This window comes from Gossypium raimondii, chromosome 10, assembly GCF_025698545.1.
Source record: "Gossypium raimondii isolate GPD5lz chromosome 10, ASM2569854v1, whole genome shotgun sequence".
In the NCBI taxonomy this organism is placed as follows: domain Eukaryota; kingdom Viridiplantae; phylum Streptophyta; class Magnoliopsida; order Malvales; family Malvaceae; genus Gossypium; species Gossypium raimondii.
In genome coordinates, this window is record NC_068574.1 from 47,798,094 (window position 1) to 47,818,976 (window position 20,883).

The 20,883-nt window shown below is 34.7% G+C and overlaps 3 protein-coding genes across 3 annotated transcripts; 1 reads left to right on the forward strand and 2 right to left on the reverse strand.

Moving 5' to 3' along the window:
- Positions 1 to 4,207: 4,207 nt before the first annotated feature.
- Positions 4,208 to 6,642, forward strand: LOC105776645 (probable N-acetyltransferase HLS1-like). The gene is made up of 3 exons (XM_012599431.2): positions 4,208 to 4,571; positions 4,807 to 4,940; positions 5,595 to 6,642. The coding sequence occupies exons 1-3, from the start codon at positions 4,386 to 4,388 to the stop codon at positions 6,478 to 6,480; spliced, it is 1,206 nt and encodes a 401-aa protein (XP_012454885.1). The 5' UTR covers positions 4,208 to 4,385; the 3' UTR covers positions 6,481 to 6,642.
- A 911-nt stretch (positions 6,643 to 7,553) lies between these two features.
- LOC105776644 (protein high chlorophyll fluorescent 107) lies at positions 7,554 to 12,973 on the reverse strand. The gene is made up of 8 exons (XM_012599430.2): positions 12,384 to 12,973; positions 12,140 to 12,283; positions 11,182 to 11,487; positions 11,039 to 11,098; positions 10,680 to 10,925; positions 8,613 to 8,723; positions 8,299 to 8,475; positions 7,554 to 8,172 (listed from the first exon to the last, which is right to left on the reverse strand). The coding sequence occupies exons 1-8, from the start codon at positions 12,906 to 12,908 to the stop codon at positions 7,792 to 7,794; spliced, it is 1,950 nt and encodes a 649-aa protein (XP_012454884.1). The 5' UTR covers positions 12,909 to 12,973; the 3' UTR covers positions 7,554 to 7,791.
- Positions 12,974 to 14,601: 1,628 nt separating this feature from the next.
- On the reverse strand, positions 14,602 to 20,883 carry LOC105775542 (FIP1[V]-like protein). The gene is made up of 12 exons (XM_052622490.1): positions 20,331 to 20,883; positions 19,893 to 20,080; positions 19,502 to 19,628; positions 19,270 to 19,338; positions 19,051 to 19,167; positions 18,861 to 18,962; positions 18,562 to 18,755; positions 17,351 to 18,094; positions 17,202 to 17,307; positions 16,587 to 17,111; positions 16,119 to 16,511; positions 14,602 to 15,527 (listed from the first exon to the last, which is right to left on the reverse strand). Exons 1-12 carry the CDS (start codon positions 20,739 to 20,741, stop codon positions 14,952 to 14,954), a joined length of 3,552 nt encoding a protein of 1,183 aa, XP_052478450.1. The 5' UTR covers positions 20,742 to 20,883; the 3' UTR covers positions 14,602 to 14,951.

A 20,883-nucleotide genomic window follows, 5' to 3' on the forward strand; every position in this document is an offset into this window, starting at 1 on the left:
AGTGTATATAAATTCACATTATGTTTTTATTTGAAAATACTATATAATATATCGATAGCGATTAAGCATCCAGAAAATCACATCCAAGAAATGTCTAGATTTGTCAAATTGACATAGATGTTCTTTTGGAGATTTTAATGGTTTATGTATATATATTTCCCTCTCATTGTTCCCTTCCTATATTGTAATTAATGTAAACATGTTTTCCAATCTAAAGATTTTGGATGTTGTGTTTGATTAACTTCCATTTCCAAGATTAACATTATTACTTGTGCAAGCATATAAAAAGCCGCCTACCAAATTAAATATATGAATTACAACACAAATTATTCCATATTCTCAATAATGATAAAAATAAAATGGAAAATCAAAATGAGAATAGAAGAAGAGGAAAGGATTGCATTCTAAAAGAGATTCCAACATGAACCATGATGTAAGATAGATCTTGAATAATTTTTTTGGATTCTGTAACAAAGATAGTCTAATGGAACAAGAAGGAAGCAATGATTCATTCTCTGTTGCAAACAATGATTCAAAACACAATGGCTAAAGATTTCACTCTCGAGGATGAGGTTGCTAATGAGTCTTTTAATGATGAAGATGTTCATTATCAGAACCATATTTTTTAATTTATGATCAAGCCTAATCATAGGTATGCACTTCACAAGTATTGCTGCATTGCTCGACATTCATCAAGACCATGCCAAGTTAAATGGGTTTGGTGTGGTGAAGAGATCAATGTTCTAACATGGTTATGGAGCCCCAAATATGTTGTGTTAACTTGTGATAAAGTTGGCAAAGTTGGTGATAATAGGAGTAGCAAGCGAAGTAATTGTCTTGCAAAGGTCAATGTTGTGTTAAATCATGATGGGCATTGCATGTAACTAAGTTAGTCACAAATCATTCTCATGAACTACTTCTTGATATGTCTAATATTATTTCTACACATAGGTATGTTCTGAATCAATTAAAGAGAAGTCTCGAGAAAAATGATATGGTTGGCCTTCGATTTTGCAAGAACATTAAGGTTGGTCCAATCTCAATTATGTGGGTCAGATGAAATGAAGTATTTACCTGAGGATTATAGAATTTTATTCATAGCAATTGGAAGCTAATTCCGCAATAGTAGGATGTTGAGTCATTACGTAAGTTTTTTTTTCTCTAAATGCAAAATAAAAGTAAGGACTTTTACCACCAAATGGACATTGATGGTGATGGAAGATTGAAAAATATTATTTAAATCCACCATCACAATAAAATGACTTATGAGGACTTAAGGCTATTAACTTATCTTGTGAACATGTACCAGATGCCATTTGCTTTGTTTGCGAGAAGTAATCACCATGGTCAATCTATCTTCCTCCATTGTGCTCTAGTTTCACACAAAGATGTAGGAACGTTTAGGTGGTTGCTTTCAATGTGGCTCTTTGTAATAGGAGACGTTCACCCTATTGGATCTAATGCCCCTAAGTGTAATATTTTTCTCTATGTATACTTGTATTTATCAAACAAATTGGATTAATAAAATACTTATTTATTACATTAATATTATTCATATGTTTTCCTCAACGAGTTTTGCATGTAAAGCAAAATGGAAGCAATTATTGGCTCATTGATTATCTAATATTTAACTAATAGTAAGCGGTATTATATGGTCGGATCGTAATACGGAAAGACGAATTGTATTAGTAAAAAAAATCTAAACATGTCCTTAGTCTAATTGGAACCTAGCAAACCGATTGAAAGACAACTATGTCGTCTATCAAATCCAATTGGGGAAATGTTTTATCTTGATCATCGAAGTAGATGACTCCTAGAAGATAGATGTGATTGACTAGACTGACATTACATCGAGCAGTATCCAAGTAGAATATATCCTAGATCCATTTATGGATTTATTCACTTGTGATGTTCATAGTGTGGCATGCCTTAGTCCTGAGTGGATGATGGATTATGTATGCGTGACTCGTATACTTTAATGTAATTAAAAGCCTGAGTTCAAATCGATAAGGAATTGAAATATGATATGTTGGGTATACAACTTATGTAGTATGTAGCATCATTCACAATAGTGGAATTCATAGTCAACTAAAAGGTAAATGATATTATCTCTGATTTGTCGTAATTTGATATGTCAAATACATTTAAGGAGCTTATTCTTGAGCAATTTAGGTGTCTTTTATATGTTTTTGTTAATTTTTTAATATTATCACTAATAGATTGTTTTTATTAGTTTTATGTTGTTTTTGAGATCTAAATTAGCCAAACGCGTCACGAGAAATTAATGATAGTGGATTTATCTCACTGAGCTAGAATCCACAAATATAAAAAACCGAACTGCATAGACAATTTCGCATACCCTATTTTTGTTGTGTTTATTGCAGTGCCATCTTCAGTGGGCACTGCAGTCATCATTTCCATTCAAGCTCTTTATTTTCTTAGCAATTAACAATAGTCCATTTCTGCACTTCTCTTAACTCCAATAACCAGAGAAGCATGCTCCTGCCTTAAATGGTAGATGATAGGTTTCTTCTCACAAAAAACGACATATAACTTCTCTATCTTCTTTCTTCAAAAAGAAAAAAAAAAACCTTCTCCATTCTTTTGTTGATTCGTTCTTCAATATTTCTAAGAATGGTGGACAACTTAAAGTTTTTGGCAAGAAAAAGGAAGAAGATTAAGGAAAAGGATATCTAAAGGAGAAGCTATACAGTTTATTTGGAAAATGAAAATGTCATAAATTTGGGTTTGTAACAAAAAAAAAAAAAGAAGAAGAAGACACGTTAGCTAATTGGTGTAAAGTTAAGTTGGTTGAAAAGGAAATCACAATAAAAAAAATCTTTAGATGAAAGAGAATAATTTCAGATCTTCTTTCAAAACACTAAAAAGGGTAGTTTTGATATTTCAATAAGCTAAAATCCGCTTCTGTACAATCTGGACACAAATTTCTATACAAAAGAAACATTTTCCTAAAATATATGCAAACTGATGAATATTGATTCCAACAACCATTATTATAAACTCTTCTACGTAGCCTTTCTAAACCAAAAACTAACAAAAAGGTATTTCCAAACCAAAAACCAAAATTTTCCTATATAGTAGTAATTATCAAGTTGTGATCCCTTTGTAGATAATGTAGAAAGACAAAACAATTGAATGAGCATTGAGCTGTCCTTTGGAAATTTAGAACAGGAGAATTTGGTTGGGGGAATGACATGGGAAACATATATACAAAAACATGTGAATGATTACAAAGATTCAGAGAATCACATTGATGACACAATTGTTCCATTTTTGTGGTGCAAGCCATGTACATCGTTTACCACTTATTGTCCTTGCTAAATAAGAAAATGACTCTATCATAACACTGGCAATACTCATCAATATATTATAAAATTATACTTGCCAAATTCCCTCACAGGAAGATTAATATATATCCTCAGTAGGTGCATCAACTTTTCATGCAACTTGAGCATCATCATTGAACTCCAAGTAGCAATAGGGTTTAAAATCTAAAACAATTATATATCTATATTTTAGGAACTCAACTTCTACTTTAATTTAGCAACCTAGAATTAATATAGTTTAATTTTTTTTATTAAAATGTGGGTTTTTAATATAACCAAAATCCTTTTTTTCATTTAAAATTTAAAATTTTGGTTGTTAAAATTATTATTTTGGCTAATTTGTCATTAAAATCCGGCTCAACCTTATAATTTTGAATTCTTGTTTTAAATTTCACATTGGCTAACTAATAGAATCTTTTAATAGTTTCGGTGATTGGACTGCGATTTAACATTAATAATAGTAAGATCAAATCAAATTAAAGTACATAAAATAAATCGTATAAATATAGCTGAAAGCATTTGATATACATATCATTGTACTAAATATTAACTTATACAAAATTTTACTCAACTTCATTTCAATTTGATGTTATCATCTAATTCACTGACATTGCATAAAATTATACAATATTAATGCATCAGATATTAACCTCATATAAAGGATTTATATTTGATTCACTGACATACACTTCTATATATTTTAAGTAATCTTACGTTGATACATAAGGTATAATAATATTACGTAGATTTATTTTTCTAATTCAAATCAGGCAATATTATATCATGCACTAATAGTATATATAAGACTATGCATAAAATATAAATCTATACACAAATAGAGAGAGAGAGAGAGAGAGAGATGTATGCTATTTGTTCCTAACATATATTAAGAGTGCTCCTTAGCAAAAAAAAATATATTATATATAAGAGTATATAAGACTGAAAGTGAGGTGATAGTGTGTTGCGGCAATTAGCCTATTCAAGAAAGGTACAGTGACTGAAAACTATTATTTTCCCAACTTAGGGTGAAAGACATCAATGGTTGACAGTATAGGAGATCGAGTTTTGGTTAGAGAATTTGATGATGGAAGGGATATTGAAGTGGTGGGGAAGCTTGAGAAGAGCTCTGAGATAGGGTCTAATAATAAGGGGACCTCCATTTTCACAAATAATACGATTGACCCTTTGTGGAGGATTAGGTTCTTTCCCCTTCATCTCATGCTGGTGAGTGAAAGTCTGATAGTGATTACTCCTTTCCTCTAAAGTCTGATAGTGATTACTCCTTTCCTATATTACATTAATTGTCAACTTCCAAAACATTCAACCTTTAGCTATCCTATTTTTATAGTCATGAAACCCATTGTCCCCATGAGATCATTGTTGATGTACAAATATATAACTGATGCAAAGGCAATTGACATATGCATGGACGACTGATGTGCTTGAAAATGGCCTACAGGTAGCTGAGCTGCAAGAAAATAGGGAGCTTGTCGGTGTGATTAGAGGCTGCATCAAGCATGTGGGGACTAAATATGGAAGAACAAATGTGAAGTTGGGTTGCATTCTAGGCCTCCGAGTATCCCCAACACATCGGTATATATCATGATTAATTATTCACTCCCAGTCCTTTCCCTTTCCAGTACAATTTCAGTGTAAAGTCACTCTGAATTTGTCTTTCAATTACAGTTCTAGGGCAACAATTACCCGTATCATTGTTTAAATCAAAGTATTTAGCATAAGAAGAGTTGTTTTAAGTACATATTAACTTAGTCTTTCTATCTCTCATTTCCCTTCGCTTTTGCATGCATTGTATCATTGTTTAAATCAAAGTATTTAGCATAGGGAAAGTTGTTTTAAGTACATATTAAGTTAGTCTTTCTATATATCTCTCTTTACCCTTCCCTTTTGCATGCATTTCAACAGATATTGACATGAAATATAGATTTTAGAGTAGCATGGAATGTTGTTTCTAGCTCAAATGGTAACATTAGATCAAGATCATGCCCGAACTCTTCGGTTTCCATGATTTTTTTTTCTATTTAAACATTTTGAGACATTAGATTGAACTCATTAGAACTCTCAACGGGATAAAAAGACAAAACCCTAACCATGGACAATACTTGACCTGAATCTTCAACCTTGTTACTTTTTCTCCTAAATGTATTCCAAAAAAAAAAAAAAAAAAACCCTATATGATCTCTGAGCAACTAACATAGAGTGTATAATTTCCCTTTGAAACAAATGTAGGAGAATGGGGATCGGATTGAAACTTGTCAGAGCAATGGAAGAATGGTTGATGAACAATGGAGCTCACTACACTTTCCTAGCAACAGAAAAGAACAATGTTGCCTCTAAAAATCTCTTCACCGCCAAATGCAATTATAAAAACTTAAGCTCATTAACCATATTCGTTCAACCAATCAGTTTTGCAATGGAGCTGGGTATCTCTCAAGATATCAAAGTAGAGAAGTTGAATATAAGGCAAGCTATTTCCTTGTATGATAACAAGCTCAAAGGCAAAGACTTGTATTTCACAGACATTGATGCAATCCTCAAGGAAAAGCTTAGCCTTGGGACATGGGTTTTTTATTTCAAACAAGATGAATGGATTGGTTTGCATAGTGAAGACGAGGATGAAGATATTATTAGCACAGTCCCACCTTCTTGGGCCATGTTTAGCATATGGAACTCTTGTGAAGCTTACAAGATTGATATTAAAAAACCCCATTATCCTTTGAAGCTTTTTCATGAAATTTTAAGCCATGCAAGGGACAAGATCCTCCCTTGTTTAAAGAATATCATTCCAATTTGTGACTACTCCATTGAGAAACCATTTGGTTTCTTATTCCTTTATGGGATACATGGAGAAGGAGAGAACGTTGGGGAGCTCATGAAATGTGCATGGAGTTTGGCATCGAGATTGGGTGAAGACATTAAGGACTGCAAGATGATAATCACTGAGTTAGGAGTGTCGGATCCGATGATTAAACATGTGCCCCATGCATCATCCAAGTCAAGGATCGATGATCTCTGGTACTTTAAGAAGGTGAATGGCTCCTCCATCAATGATGAGAATGAGCTTGCGATGATGGGAGAACTTGAAAATGTGGTTGTGGATCCCAGAGACTTTTAGGGTCAATTTCTCTCTGAAATATTTAATTATAGGGGTTTGTGCAAAAGAAGTAGAAAATAAACCCCCCTTAATTCCTAGTTATTTTGTACCTTTTTATATTACTTTAAGCTTCTCATTTGTATGTTTTTTATTCAATTTTTACTCAGCAAATTTCGTTGTGTAGCTCAAAAGCCTATCAAACTCTTGATTCTTGGGCACCGATACCCTAGCTATAAATACAAATATATATATAATTTACATTTGATACTTTATTAGTTATTAATGGCAGTATTCTGTTGTAGGTACAAAATCTTAAATTTAATTTTGAATAATTTCATTTCACTTCCCAATTATTCAAAAAAAAAAAGAGCGTTAATATCTCATTAAATGGTTTTCTAAATAAAAGCATAAATATATTGATAGGTTTGGAATTTTAAAACTTTGAGGGTTGAAATTAGAATTTTAATCCTGTGTTAACTAGTTAATTGATTTAAATTGAGTTCATTTATTGAGTTTAATAGTGAGATACTGTTTTTGACCCTTTTGAAAATTAATAACTTAATTTAGTCATCGCACCATAAAATTTCTGGCTTTGGCGCAAAATTTTATATTTCTTTATACTCCCTCCAACAAAAGGTTCATGATAGTTTGAGTTAGCTCATAGAATCAAAAAATGGTGAAATTCTGATTTTGGCCCTCTTGAAAATAAATAGTTTTAGCATAAAATTTCTGATTTTAACCCCTAACAAATTATTTTTATCAGGATCCCAACAAAAAAATCCCTGACTTTGGCGCTGATAATGCATAGATGGACAGCTGATATGAACAGCTCGCTATCCACTATTTGAGTTCATCTTAAGCCCGCCACAAAAATAGGAACCATAACCGAGAGGAACAGCAGACTTGGTGCTTTGGGAAACAGGAAAGTATCTCCGGTTCAAAGGACAATTTCCTTATCTTTTTTTTAGATTTAATCACCGTTTGATACCCAAAAAGAAATACAAACATACAAGGCTCATGTGTTTAGATTTATATTGTTGGATTATTTTCTTAATGGAAGGTTTTCTTTTTGCCATAGTAAATGCAGTACAAGATATCATTACACTGCTGCAGTTTGATTCAAAAAATATATATACAAATTTGACACTTTCAAGATTTGGATTTGATGTCTGTCTCAGTACTCTACAATTGGTATACAGATGGGTTTGTAACTTCAAAGCATTTTTTCCAGTTTCATACTGTGTCTAGGAAGCATCCGTCGTCGCATCCGAGATAACAAGTATATATTCGAGCATGCATCAGCAGTAGCAGCTGTAAACTTTATATGCTCGGTCAAGGCAAAGTCATGGTGGTTCGATTCTGTGATCTCCACATTCTTCTTGGAGATGTTACTCTCTTAGGAGATGACTTTCCTGAGTTTTCCATCAAAAGGTCCAGCTTAGATGGATCTAATGATAATTTATCTTTGATGAAAGCATTCAAGTCAAATCTGCTTCCGTATCCAATATCATTGCCATCATTTAGTCCCAAAGAAGTAGTAAGAAATGGTTCTTCAGCACCATCTTCAATAGATTCTGCATCTTTCGAAGGCTCTCGTGCCTTGTTGATGAGGCCTTGATCCAAGTTCAGTAGCCTCTTTATGCTGTCAAGCGCTGGATCAATGACATCTAAAAATCCCGTTACCCATGATGCATCGTCCACAACTTCAGTACGCTGTTACAGTCCAATTCAAAGAAAAAAAAAATCATTCATAAGTTCTCAACTGCAATTCGGATTTTAAGGAACTAAAAAGTAGAAAAAGCATAAGAATTTTCTTGTTTACTTTCCCCAAATACAGACCTGCTGGAAGTAGAGGTTACGGATTTCTTCAGCACGCACAGAATTTCCTTGGTCCTCCTCCAATGCTGCCCATGTCATCCATGTTACATAACTCTGAGAATTTATATTGAGCGACGATCTAAATAACCTTCTAGCTGCAGATAAGTTACCAGCTCTTTGTTCCAAAACACCCCAAGCCTACAACAAATGGCAGTTAAGCTTAAATCTATGCATCAAGCAGGCAGAAGATTATCTAGCAGATTTGCAAGGGAGTTTAGGAAATTTGAACTTGGTATCAGTGTGTCTAATGTAATGTATAGTTATTGAACTATTACCTGTAAGCATCGAGCAGCACTTTCAGTTGTCGAGTCAATCGAAAGTGCTCGTTGGTACAACTCCCTCGCCGTTGATATATTCCCTTCCTTCCATTCCATCCATCCCCATGCCTGACAAGCTCAAAATATCAGCAGTGAATCAGTTTTGAAGCGGATTGAAACATAGTCTATCCAAGCTGAAACCAAACAAACCATTATCTAGAATGAATATAAAGATGATTCTGTTATGCGCCTTGGCGTAGAATCTATTCACAGGTCTAGACGAGAAAGAATTTTTACTTTGACCTATGGTTACTAAAAAGGCAGATCCTTTCTTGACTGAACCCCCTCTCAAAATAATGTTTCTTTTTTATAGAATTATTGCTCATCTCTTTATTTGATATTGACAGCCTTTTATAAACGGTTAATAACAAAGGAAACAGTCCTAATAGAATTACTAACTTAGTTTACGAAGAAAATAAAAACCTAATATAATAGAGAAAATAAGTAAAACTAAAACTCCTATTGCAATAAAAGCGTCCATATCATTACTCCCCTTCTCAGAGTTGAGCTTGTCCTCTCAAATTCAGAATAAACTTCAGAACTTATCCAAAATCATCTACCTCATCATCATCTTGCTTGCCTTCAACATCTGATACTCCTAACCAAAATAACCTTTTACATTTGTGTCCCATGAGATAGGACTCGTCACAATTATAACACAACCCCTTAGCCTTTCTTTCCGTCATTTCTGTCTGTGTCAATCTCTTAATAAATGGTGTAAAAAAACCTTTTTTGCCGTTGTTCCCTGTTGTTCTGTTGTTTGTTCCCATTCCTTTGCAATGCTCTTAGTTGTTGGAATGATTGAATTGTTGCCTGTGTTGTGGGAAGTTGGCTAGTTCAGGATGGCTCGAGATGATAGTTTGGAAGAGACATTTTGTTTACGTTCCAATGTTCGAACCATATTCATTGCAATTCCAAGGTTTTCCGGTTGTTGCATCTCGATATCAATTCTAATTTCCTCTACCAACCGGCAGTAAAGAGGTTTACTTGTTGTCGAGGTTTAAGATCATCAATCCTAGCCAATAGTGATTAAAATTGGCGTTGATATTCCTTTACAGTCCCAGTTTGTCTCAAGTTGGCAAGTTCCCCAATGGGTTATTACCCATAAGTGACCCAAACCTTACATGACCACACTCTTTGAAGTGCCCCCAATCAAGATTTGCCTCCTCTTTTTCCATTTGATCAAACCACAATTGTGCCTCTCCTAAGAGATGGAATGAAGCTAAGCCTACTTTGTCTTCTTCGTTAGTTTGTTGATTGCCAAAAATTTATTTTCATCTTTTCAGCCACCCTAAAGGATCTCCAACACCCTCATAAATGGGAAATTCCATCTTAGAGTATCGTGGCACCATGCACCCACTGTGTTGCGAGTCTAAATTCTTTTTCCTGCCTCTGCTGCTGCCCTGTTCTTCATTATTTTTCTCTGAATCCCCTTTCATTATCATTTAGACCGAAAGAGATAATGTCTTCACCTGCTCCTCTAATGCTTGTTGCCTTGTAGCCATTTGTTCCATGAAAGCCTCCAGCTTCGCCGTCAAAGTCTTTTCGTCACTCATGACAACTGGCTTTGATACCAAATTGTTATGCGCTTTGGCGTAGGATCTAGTCACAGGTCTAGACAAGAAAGAATTCTTGCTTCGACCTATGGTTACTCAAAAGGCAGATTCATCCTTAACTAAACCCCCTCTCAAAATAACATTTCTTTTTTATAGAATAATTGCTTATCTCTTTATTTCATATTGGCAGCCTATTATAGACTGTTAATAGAATTCCTAACTTAAAGTTTATGAAGGAAATAAAAACCTAATATAATAAAGAAAATAAGTAAAACTAAAACTCTTAATAAAACCTGATATAATAAATAAATAAAACTAAAACTCCTATTGCAATAAAAGCGTCATATCAGATTCCCACCAAGACTTAGCAACTAGTAAATCTAAGGGTTGTAAAATCCTATTAGTCTATAAGCTATATGTCCCACACAGGTAGAAAACTAGAATTCAAAGAGCTTAACAGATTTCTTACTATCCACACTGGTTGATGCCTTGGGTCCAGCTCAGAGGCTCTCCTAAACAAAACACGAGATAGATTTGCCGTTGAGTGTTTGTATTCCAACAAAGCAAGAGACTGAAGTAAAACGGGATCTCTAGGATTGAGTGCATGGCCTATCTTCAAAAGTTTTCTTCCCATGTCGACATTGCCGATATTAGCTTCAAAAACTCCCCAAACATGCCATGCAAACCTGTTCTTGGGGCTTGCTTGGACTGCTTTCTGCAAATTAAATACATATATTTCTATCAGGACAGTAAAATCACAAACTTAGATCAAAGGGACAGAGAGAAACAGTGCATGATTTGCTATTTGGCTTTCATAGAAAGGATTACCTCAAATAGGAGCCTCGCAGCGCGATTGTTTTCCTGTTGTACCTCCAATTGCGCCCATGCCTATATTCAACAAATTTGACCAGACTTAATTAAAGCATATTTACAGTAGAAATAAACCAAGGTCTGCCACACTAAAGACTTACAAGCCAACTGGCACAGCTTTTTGGGTTACACTTGGTGGCCTGGCGGAACAAGTACCGGGCCTGCTCATACCTATTCGCTTTAGCTTCAAGCAATGCAAGGGTTTGATAGACATACTCATTTCCACCGCAAAATTTGAGACCTTTAGCAAGCAGATGCCTTGCTTTCTTCACATTCCCCTGTTTTAGCTCCAGAACTGCCCATCCATGCCAAGCAGCGATGTGTCTTTTGTCAGCAACGGTGGCCGCATCAAAAAGTTCTCTAGCCCTTCTTATATTCCCCATCTTATTCTCCAACACAGCCCAGCACTGTTTGAAGAGTATAAAAATGTTGTCAATTCTACATACGAGGACTAATAATAGAAAACGAAACGGTGGTTCTTTATATCAGTTCAAGGATCTCAGCTCAGTGGTGTATCTATGTTTAACAAAATCATTCCATTTGCTAACAGCCGCATAGTAGATTCGTTACATACAAATAAGTAACCACCAACAAGCTTCATCTATGCTTCCATTAGTCGAATCCAACAGGATGGAGTATTAGAAATTCCAAGTACTCAAATGGATAAAAGAGCATACTTCCAAAACCAAATCGAATAACACAATGACCATCATAATGCCAAAGATTTCATTTCAGATATCGGTAGCATGAACTTGAACTCGAAAAGCACAAACACCAGTAAAATTTGCAAAATTTCAAGTCCCCATCCGCAAGAACCATCTTTCTATCCTCAAATGGACAAAAGTGCAGATTTGCAAAAGCAAGTCCAATAATGCAGTAATGACAATGATCATCACAGTGTTAAAGGTTTCCATTTCAGAACCGGTAGCATGAATTGAACTTGAAAAGCATAAACATCAAAGACTTGAACTCGAGCAATAGGCTCAGTGACAGAAGTGAGTTCATCAGGGTTCGAATCAATGACATTATCAAACAAAAAGGGAAAAGAAAATGCAAAACCTGCCAAATGTAGGGATTTTCTCCTTGGGTAGCTTGGCAACCTCTCTCATATACGGCTCTCGCTTCTGTCCTTTTTGCTTGCTTGCTCAATATCTTCCCCAATGTTACATATGATCTCCCATCTTCAGGCCAATAGTATATACACTACAAGCAAAAATACAAGAAGAAAAAATCCATTAAATAAGGAAACTCAATGCACAATGTAACACTATGAAATTCACTAGAACCAAGTATACCCTTTTACCTTCTCCAGTATATTTTCAGCTTCTTCATATCGATACTTCCTCGCCAAAACCCTGGCTTTATACAATGACAAGTCCAAGTTCACCGCAAGTGGCTTCTCTAGTGTGCCACCGGACTCGCCTCTTTCGGGTTCGAATAGAGGCATCTTCTTGGCAAACTCTTCAAGGCCAGCATCTATACCCGACGGCTTCGAAATGACGTCATCTCCTTCCGCTTCACCATCTTCACTCCCATCATCATTTTCTTCACCGGAAACATCCATGACTGGGCGTCGAACAACAAGGACCTTCTTGAAAGTGTCTTGCTTGGGTTCTAAAGAGTCTTCCCGGTCGGCTTCTTGGTCGAGGACGGGGAAAGAGGGGGAGCTGTTGGCAGTGCATGGAGGGAGCGAGAGGAATGAAGGAGAGGGAAGGCGAGTTTTGAAGGGAGGAAGTGTTTTGGAGGTGGATCTTTTGGGGTTTTGAGAAGGCGAAAAGAGAGGAAAGTTGGGTTTTGGTGAAGAAGATGAAGTAGAGAAGAGACGCATGCTTTTGTTCTTTCTTTCTTTTTTTTCTTTTTTCTTTTTTTTTAAGTTTTTTACTTTTCTTTTGGTTTTAACTGATAAAACTGTCTAATTTTCGTGAAGGAGATTTGCTTGGAGCGCACAGGAGAAGAAGAGACTACCTCTAATTACTAATATGCCCTTCTGCATCTTATTAGCTAATCAAGTTAATTTTATTTGTATTTGATATTTTTTAAAATATCTATGATTTTTATTTCAGAATAAAAAAATTAATATTATTTTTAAGGTGGCATTTCAATAAAAAAGAATCAACAAAACATTTTCTTTGGGAAATTTATTCTAAATTTTACGTTTATGTGTTTGAAAATTTATCATAGAAAACACTAAAAAATTAATTGTGAAATTTGCTGGGATGTAGGGTGTTTACGTAATTTCAGGTTTCAACATGGCTGGTCTGAGAAAAGCCACGTAGCTCGCTCTTTTTCAGATGCTCATCTCACCCTCTTCTACTACAAATCTTAGATGGAAGTCTACCAGTAACGTCAATATCCTCAAGAGCAGAAATATAAAATATCATTCTCACCTCAAATTATCTATGAAAAATATTAACATTTTTTTCAGTCCAAACTAAATTTATGCAAGTAAAATTATTTTGGTGTTTAAACTTTGGTGCATTGATGGGAGAGTTTTAACTTTCCTAAAGAAATAACCGACATGGATATTATTTATTTAATTTTTATTTTTAAATATTAATTAAGTAGAAATGACTATTTTTCATCCCATTGAATTATAAAATTTCATATTTTTTAGAATAATATACCATATAATTATTCTTTAACTTAACCCATTTATTTTTATAAGATAATTCAATAAATTAATTAAGCACTTAATTAAAAACAAATAAAAGATAATTAATTAATTAAATCTTTAAATTGCGTATATTTGTAATGATTTGATATTGTCATGATAAATAGATGATGTTGCTTATTATAGATTTTTAAGCTTCTTTATTTTTAATTACCTTGTATTATGTGCATGCAACTTTTAGTAATTATATAATTTTACATTTACAAATAATAATAAATTTGATATTTAGAAAATAAAATATTTTTCAATTTTTTATAACTTATAGTTTTTAAATTATAAAAAAGTTATATTTTGTTTATATTTTAGGGTTTAGAATAAAAGTTTTAAAAACATCAAAATTAAAAGTCCTAGTTTAGAAAATGTTTATAAAATATCATATTTTAAAATTATAAAAAATATATATAAAAGTTACTAATAAATATGAATAAATTAAATTGAATAAAAAATCTTTAAAACCTATAACATGTAAAACAATGATTTGCATATATTAATTGTCAAGTCATGTGATTTACAATGTCAGCACAAAATTAAATGGTATGAAGAAGTGTAGAAATTGAGAATACTTTTTATTATATCAAGTCTGTCTAACTCTATAATATAAAGTCGGAATCTTCTAAATGAACTCAAATTTAATAAAGTTGGATTTAGTAACTAAAAAATGGCAGTTTTTTGTTATTTGAGACTCCAAGTTTATATTGAAATTTGTTCATTTGATTATTCAATGCTTTCTTACATAGGCATGTGTTCCCTTATAGACACAAAATAGAAGCCATTTCCAGTAAAACAGATTTAATCAAATCAAATAAATGTACCCAATAGTTGAATATGAATCAAATCTTCTAAACCATGATTAACCAAAGCCTTTAGACTGGATAAAAATGCCATAAATGTAGCATTGCCAGCAATGAATAAGCTTAAACCTTGAAAACATTAATACTTTCATCATGAGCATAAAAAAATCATATGCAGTTTGCCAAGATGAAGAACTGGAACAAGTACAAAAAAAATTTACCCACTGTAATTTTTGCAGTCAATTTTATTGTATACGGAAGAGACATGATGATTGTGATGTTTAAAGGCATGTACCACGGCGGCCGTTACTTGCCTCTTCAGAACGGAGAATGAAAATCCTGCTTCACCTGAAACCTGAGGAGACCATATCATTTTCAGTAAGATGGCATGAAGTAAACTATAGAAAGGCTAACTTACACCCCACTGCCTCTTTCTAGCAGGCCTCTGTCGCTTTGTTTCATTAGTCTGGACAACCAATTCAACTTGGGGAGTAGAGGTCTTGTCCTGTTCCCGTTTTATTGTGATTGGATCCCTAAACCGTTCCCTTCCTTTCTCCATCTTTGCTAGTGTCTCCAGTATCCGTTTGTTCTCATATTCACCTACAGCTCCATTCTTATCAAAAGCACTATCCACGAGCAATGTTCTCATCTTCGCCTTCCCCCTTTGTATCATAGTCTCTGAAGCATTTTCCTTTTCCGGGTTAATATCTTCAACACTTTGCTTTTCGTGTATGATCTGACCCTCCTCAATATCCAAATATTTGTTACACTCTGTAACTGAGAACTTACCAAACTGTTTCTCATTGTTATTTCTTCGGCCATTCTTATTACGGTTGTCTTTATCAGCTGTTTTGCTTCCATAAGAGTCATGAAATTCCATAACAGCTTTCCGCTCCGTAGGATATTCTGAGCCCATCTTTACGACCCTTGCTTTGCACACTAAGTTTCTACTATCTGAGTGTCTTCTAAAAGACTGCAGAAGGTATTATCATGTTGAAATGTCACATACTATAATTGACCATGCTCTAGATAATTTACCAGATTTATATATATGGTCAGATGAAATGAAAAATCAGATGTTTATGCATGGTACTCGATAACAAAAATCTAGGAAGAAGTCAATATCAATCATGAATAGCCTATGAACGTAATCATGCAAGTAGTGCACATGGAAGTAGAAATGCAAAGAGAAAAGTAAAATTAAAAGAAAACGAACTGTCAAATTGTCTGCAAATAGTGGCAAATCATTTTTGTCAAATTGACAAAAATTTAAATTAAAAAAATCAAGTAATTAAACTGACATGAACAAATTACTTAGACCTGTAGTTCTGTCTAGAGAAGTTAAAGTGTATGAATTTTGAAAGTAGAAGCATAGCCTCCATCAGCTAATGAAAAAGGTATTTATTCTAACTTAAATAAATTATCCTGTACTCCAGCACTTCAATTAGTATTAAAGGCCTTTGAAGGTGGAGAATCATAGAAAAGATAAGAAAATAAGAAATATGCAATAAGATCATTAGATGGAAAAGAAAAAAAAAAGGATTTGACCAACACAAATAGAACACTCATATATTCAAGTACAAATGATACAAGATTTCCTTGACCTTGGTTTCCCCAGCTTTACCTTTCTTTCCACAACAATCAAGTCAACAGAGTCCCTGTCCTTCAGGACCACCTGCTCATTCTCACCTCTATACCTAATAAAAGATTTTCTTTTAAAACAGGTGGCATTACTTCCTTCACTTATCATTTCATATCCATGATGCTCTAGCATTGAATCATTATTAAACACCTCATCTTGGAGTGACCCAAGCGTAGCATGAATTGAATCATGCTTAGAAGTTTTTTCACAAGAAAAAGACACCCATTGAGCAAACAATCTATCATTTACAAGTAATTTATCCTCTCTCCAGTGTAGTACTCTAGATCGCTTACTACGACCTCTTCCCCATGACTGAACTTCATTATCCTTTTACAAATTATTGTCATCAGTACAATTGTAGGAACTAAACCAAGTACTTTCTCGGTCTTCCTCATTACATACTATTCTCTGATGTCTATGACATCTTTCAATTAGAGATTCAGATGCCTCATTTCTGGGTGATGCTGCATTAAACCATCTTCTCCCATTATGTGCTGACAGTTCTATGTCAATTGCCAATGCCAGAGATCTGCTATATACCTGTCTCTGACACACAACTTCACTTTCAACGGTCCCTGATCTATTCAAATGGAAAAGGGCAGCATCAACAAATCTACCTTCTCTGCCAGAAACTTTGACTTCTCTCCTGATGGGTGGTATGCATCTCTCATAAGATTTAACCAAACCCCTTTCACAGCGTGTGAATGAAATAGATGAGTCATACTTTAGTTTTAACCACTCATCTTCATGCTTATAATCTAAGGGATAATCACCATGATCAGTTTTCTTCCTAAGTTGGAGTCTTTCACTTCCCCTTCTCCATTGAATATCTCTTTCTGTTGAAGCAGAGGAATACCTTGAGGCTAAACTCCCAGATTCTCTGCAAGTGTGAGGAACCAAACTCTTCTGAGCAGGAAGTCTTTGTCCCTGATACTAAAACCCTTCCATGTCATCTTCTTTAGCTATGCCAGCTCGTCGTTCATGATAAAACTCCTTCTCATTCTAGTTTCTTCTAACAAAGTGATCTGAATCTTTTTTAAAGCGCAGATGAGCTTTTCTGCCGAGAGCCCAAAGATGGCTGTCAGTAAACCTTTTACTGCGGTTAACACAAGGTTCTTTCTCCCTGTATACGAGGAAGTTTCTTTATCATGATAAACATGATCTTTCAATCTTTCCTTCTGCCTGCCACAGTAAACAGATGAGTAATCTTTATAATAGAGTTCCCTCGCATTTGATAAAAGGGAAGCTTCATAGCAGTTTTAGGGTATATCTTCTGGTCAATAATACCGTGAGGTCTACCACGGTGATGCTTCCATTCTTCCTCAGTGGGATTTCCATCTCTTCGGTATCTTTTCCAATCACCCTCTACATCTGATATTGGATAAGGGTCATACTCATCATCACTTTCAACCACGATCCTCTGTTTCAAGGAATGTTGGTGCCTCCAACTCTCATGCTTTTGCTTGTCTTTCATGGGAGTTGTATGTTCCGAAAAACCTTCTCCATCATTTAATTTCATTTTGGGGCCATCACTTCTGGAACTCTTATGATCAAGTGACTTCTGTAATCCAGTGCCATAACCTGGTTCTTTCCTTCTTAACGGACTTCGGATTTCAATGGAAGCAGCATCAACACTATCTTCAGGATCGCTTCCAGAAAAGGAAAGTGTAGGGCTAAAATGACTTCGATTTTCGAGTGATGGTTCTGTCTCAATAACGTAAGTATGTGAATGGTGAGTATTTCTGCAAGCTGCTTCATTTTCCTTATTTTTGGTTGCCATTGCTTCAGCAGTTCCTTCTGAAATGTGAACTTCCATATTTTGATGGCAACCCCCATTCATATCAGAGACATAGGCCTTGCCATGATCACTGGTCTCTAGTGAAGTTTGATTAGATGCTGGCTGCAAAGACCTAATCAGATGTTTTTTTAAAAAAATTAGGTTGTCAGTGGTTTATAATAATAATAACAATAAAGCAAAGCTTACTAAAAATAATCACTAAAATATGGTACAACTATGCATCCATCAGAAGCTGACACAAGCAGACGAAGCTTAGAATACCAGATGTAAACATACTAAATATGCCAAGTGCCGACAGTAAACCTTGTTTTCAAGTTTTAAACAAGTACTAGTATCCTTTTTAGTTTTTATGGAATCCCTCATTTTCTTTCTTCTTTTGGGAGGCAGAGAAACCCTTTAACACTAGCACTTAAAATCAACTGAATAAAAAAACACCCATGTTAGAACCAGAAGTTCCAACAAAGGATGTGCGGGACAAATCAAGTACGTAGAGAACTCAGTAGAGGGATCCATAAGCTTCAAATATCCATCATATTTATAATATAGAAAAATATAGTTCAAGAAACAAATGATTCAGACCTCTCAAAAGAAGATGTGGACACATTTCTAGCCCTTGCATAATGCTCTTCATTCAATTCCTCACTGCTAGCACTAACAGAAAAGCAAACATTTCTATCATCCTTTGCATCCAGCTTCCCAGACTCTAACACTTTAGACTTGCTACCATGACCTAATTCCTCATTTGCAGAGTCAGATGAATCCACAGTGGAATCCTGCACAGTTATATGGAGCCAACCCATGGAATTAAAAATAATACAAAGGTTACAATATGTAAGAATTGTGCATATTGTGCATTAAAAACTAGAGTAAAAGCAGACCTCTATAATAACACCAGAATCTTGAAAACGTGGACGCCTTATATCCATGGATGGTTGGCGTTCATTAATGCTGTCTTCAACCTTAATTGCTCTTCCTTTTGGCTGAAGTAATAAACCACTAAAGAATTAAACAACACCCACGAAATAGATGCTATGAAGATTGTATCAGACACTGAAGCTTTAAGCATACCAGTTCCAAGAGCATCGCCCCTCTATCAGCACATTTCAATGACGAATCAACCTCAGCTACATCCTCTGTTATAGCTTCCCGAGTTATTATCTCATGACCAGCCTCAGCTTCATAAGCCTATCACCATACAAAAAGTTGGAAACCTCAGATAATTGAGATACTTTTACAGTGCATTACCTAAAAACTCAAAAGTCTATTACGAAGGTTAAAATAATCAACCTGGTCAAGTTTTGAAGAATAATGAGAAGGAATCCTTGCCTGCCTCGATGTTTGTTGCCCAAGTTTCTCCTGTTAAAAACCTCAATAAAAGGTTCCCGTAAGAAAAGTGCTATAAAAAGAATTTTAAAAGAAAACCATCCAGCTAAACAGCATTAGCATCATAGTAGAAGAAATAAGCTACACCGCAAGGTAAAACATGGCAAGACAATTAGCATGATAATAAATTACTCACCAGGGAGTTACAGTATTCTTTCCAACTATCCTCATTGAATCCGTAATTAAAGAAATCTGTTATATCTGCAGAAGCATGCCTCCAAGGTTTCTCCTCAAATGCATCAATATTGACATCCAATATTGTCCTACAGAAATTAAGGCGGGAATGACAAGAAGCATAGTCAACAACATTAAGGAATAGATTAGAAAAGCTCTATAACAGAGTTAATAACTCACATTTCTAAATGAGCATTAAACGATAATAACTAAAAAATTTAGATAACATTAATTATCATTACAGAGCTTAGACAGCCTGAAAATTATTTGCATTTTTCAATGCATGATACATGAAAGGAACCCATAGCAAATTAAGGTTCAATATAATCAAAGATTAAAGTGCATCAACCAACCTGTACCATGGAAGGGAAAAACAATGTCCAAATTGATGTGGCAATGATTTCATGGTAGCAACCTTGTTTTGGTTGTAAACATCGTCTTCCCAGTCACCTCTTCTCGACTTATAAGAAAATGACAACACACCAGTATGACCATTAACCCTTATATTACTTGGAAATGATGATCCATGAGGTCTCACATACTACAATATAAAAACTCAAATCATGAATTAACACAAATCTAGAAAAAAAAAATGATACACTGCTTTGATACAATAAGGATCAAAATTAAGAGCACAAATGGTTGTAATTTACATCAAGGAAAGAAATGTTCGTTTTCTCCATTAAAAAAAAAAAGCTAAACCAATACTAACATATACATAAAACGAAACAAAACATAAATAAATAAAACTATGCTACTTTAAGTACAATGCATTAGCAAAAAAAAGTTACCTTGAAGAGAGAATTAACCTCAATTTTAGCTCCAATCCCTATTTCTACACCATCCCCTCTAAATTTCAGCTCCGACCCATCACTAAACGGTTCCACTCGCCTTGAAATATTATCTGACCCGGTTTCATCTACACCAAAATCACCATTTTCGTTCTCCTCGTAGCTACCACCGTGACTCCTAGCACCGGTGACCGGAAAGTTCTGGCAATCATCATCATCATTCAACACAATGTTCAAATCATCCTCGCTGTCACTATCTTCCGTAACTGAACCGGCGATGAACTTATTATCCACCTCGGTGCTTTTGGAGCCATTGCCAGGGTTATTCTCTTCTGGTTCGCCAACAGCTGAGCTAGCTTGGACTTCAACATCAGCATACAAATCATCAAAATCATCATCCATCGACTCCATTTTTCTTTTACTTTCCGCTATTTGTGTACAAATTAGTCGAACGTCATAGACATAGGTTACAAATATTTCGATTACGTTAAATTCATTCTCGTTTCTTAAAAATGATAAGAAAAAACATAGTGCAAATAAGGTAAAGAAACCC

What these genes read in the sequence shown, in the direction of transcription:
- LOC105776645 (XM_012599431.2), top strand. Translation starts at nt 4,386, where the DNA reads ATGGTTGACAGTATAGGAGATCGAGTTTTGGTTAGAGAATTTGATGAT. An exon ending in TTCCCCTTCATCTCATGCTG is followed by an intron (nt 4,572 to 4,806) that starts GTGAGTGAAAGT and finishes AATGGCCTACAG; the next exon opens with GTAGCTGAGCTGCAAGAAAA. An exon ending in CGAGTATCCCCAACACATCG is followed by an intron (nt 4,941 to 5,594) that starts GTATATATCATG and finishes AAACAAATGTAG; the next exon opens with GAGAATGGGGATCGGATTGA.
- LOC105776644 (XM_012599430.2), bottom strand. Translation starts at nt 12,908, where the DNA reads ATGCGTCTCTTCTCTACTTCATCTTCTTCACCAAAACCCAACTTTCCT. An exon ending in GGCATCAACCAGTGTGGATA is followed by an intron (nt 8,724 to 10,679) that starts GTAAGAAATCTG and finishes TGAGCTTGTCAG; the next exon opens with GCATGGGGATGGATGGAATG. An exon ending in GTAACCTCTACTTCCAGCAG is followed by an intron (nt 8,173 to 8,298) that starts GTCTGTATTTGG and finishes GGACTGTAACAG; the next exon opens with CGTACTGAAGTTGTGGACGA.
- LOC105775542 (XM_052622490.1), bottom strand. Translation starts at nt 20,741, where the DNA reads ATGGAGTCGATGGATGATGATTTTGATGATTTGTATGCTGATGTTGAA. An exon ending in TCCACATCTTCTTTTGAGAG is followed by an intron (nt 18,095 to 18,561) that starts GTCTGAATCATT and finishes ACATCTGATTAG; the next exon opens with GTCTTTGCAGCCAGCATCTA. An exon ending in AAAAAGATTCAGATCACTTT is followed by an intron (nt 17,112 to 17,201) that starts GTTAGAAGAAAC and finishes TTTTAGTATCAG; the next exon opens with GGACAAAGACTTCCTGCTCA.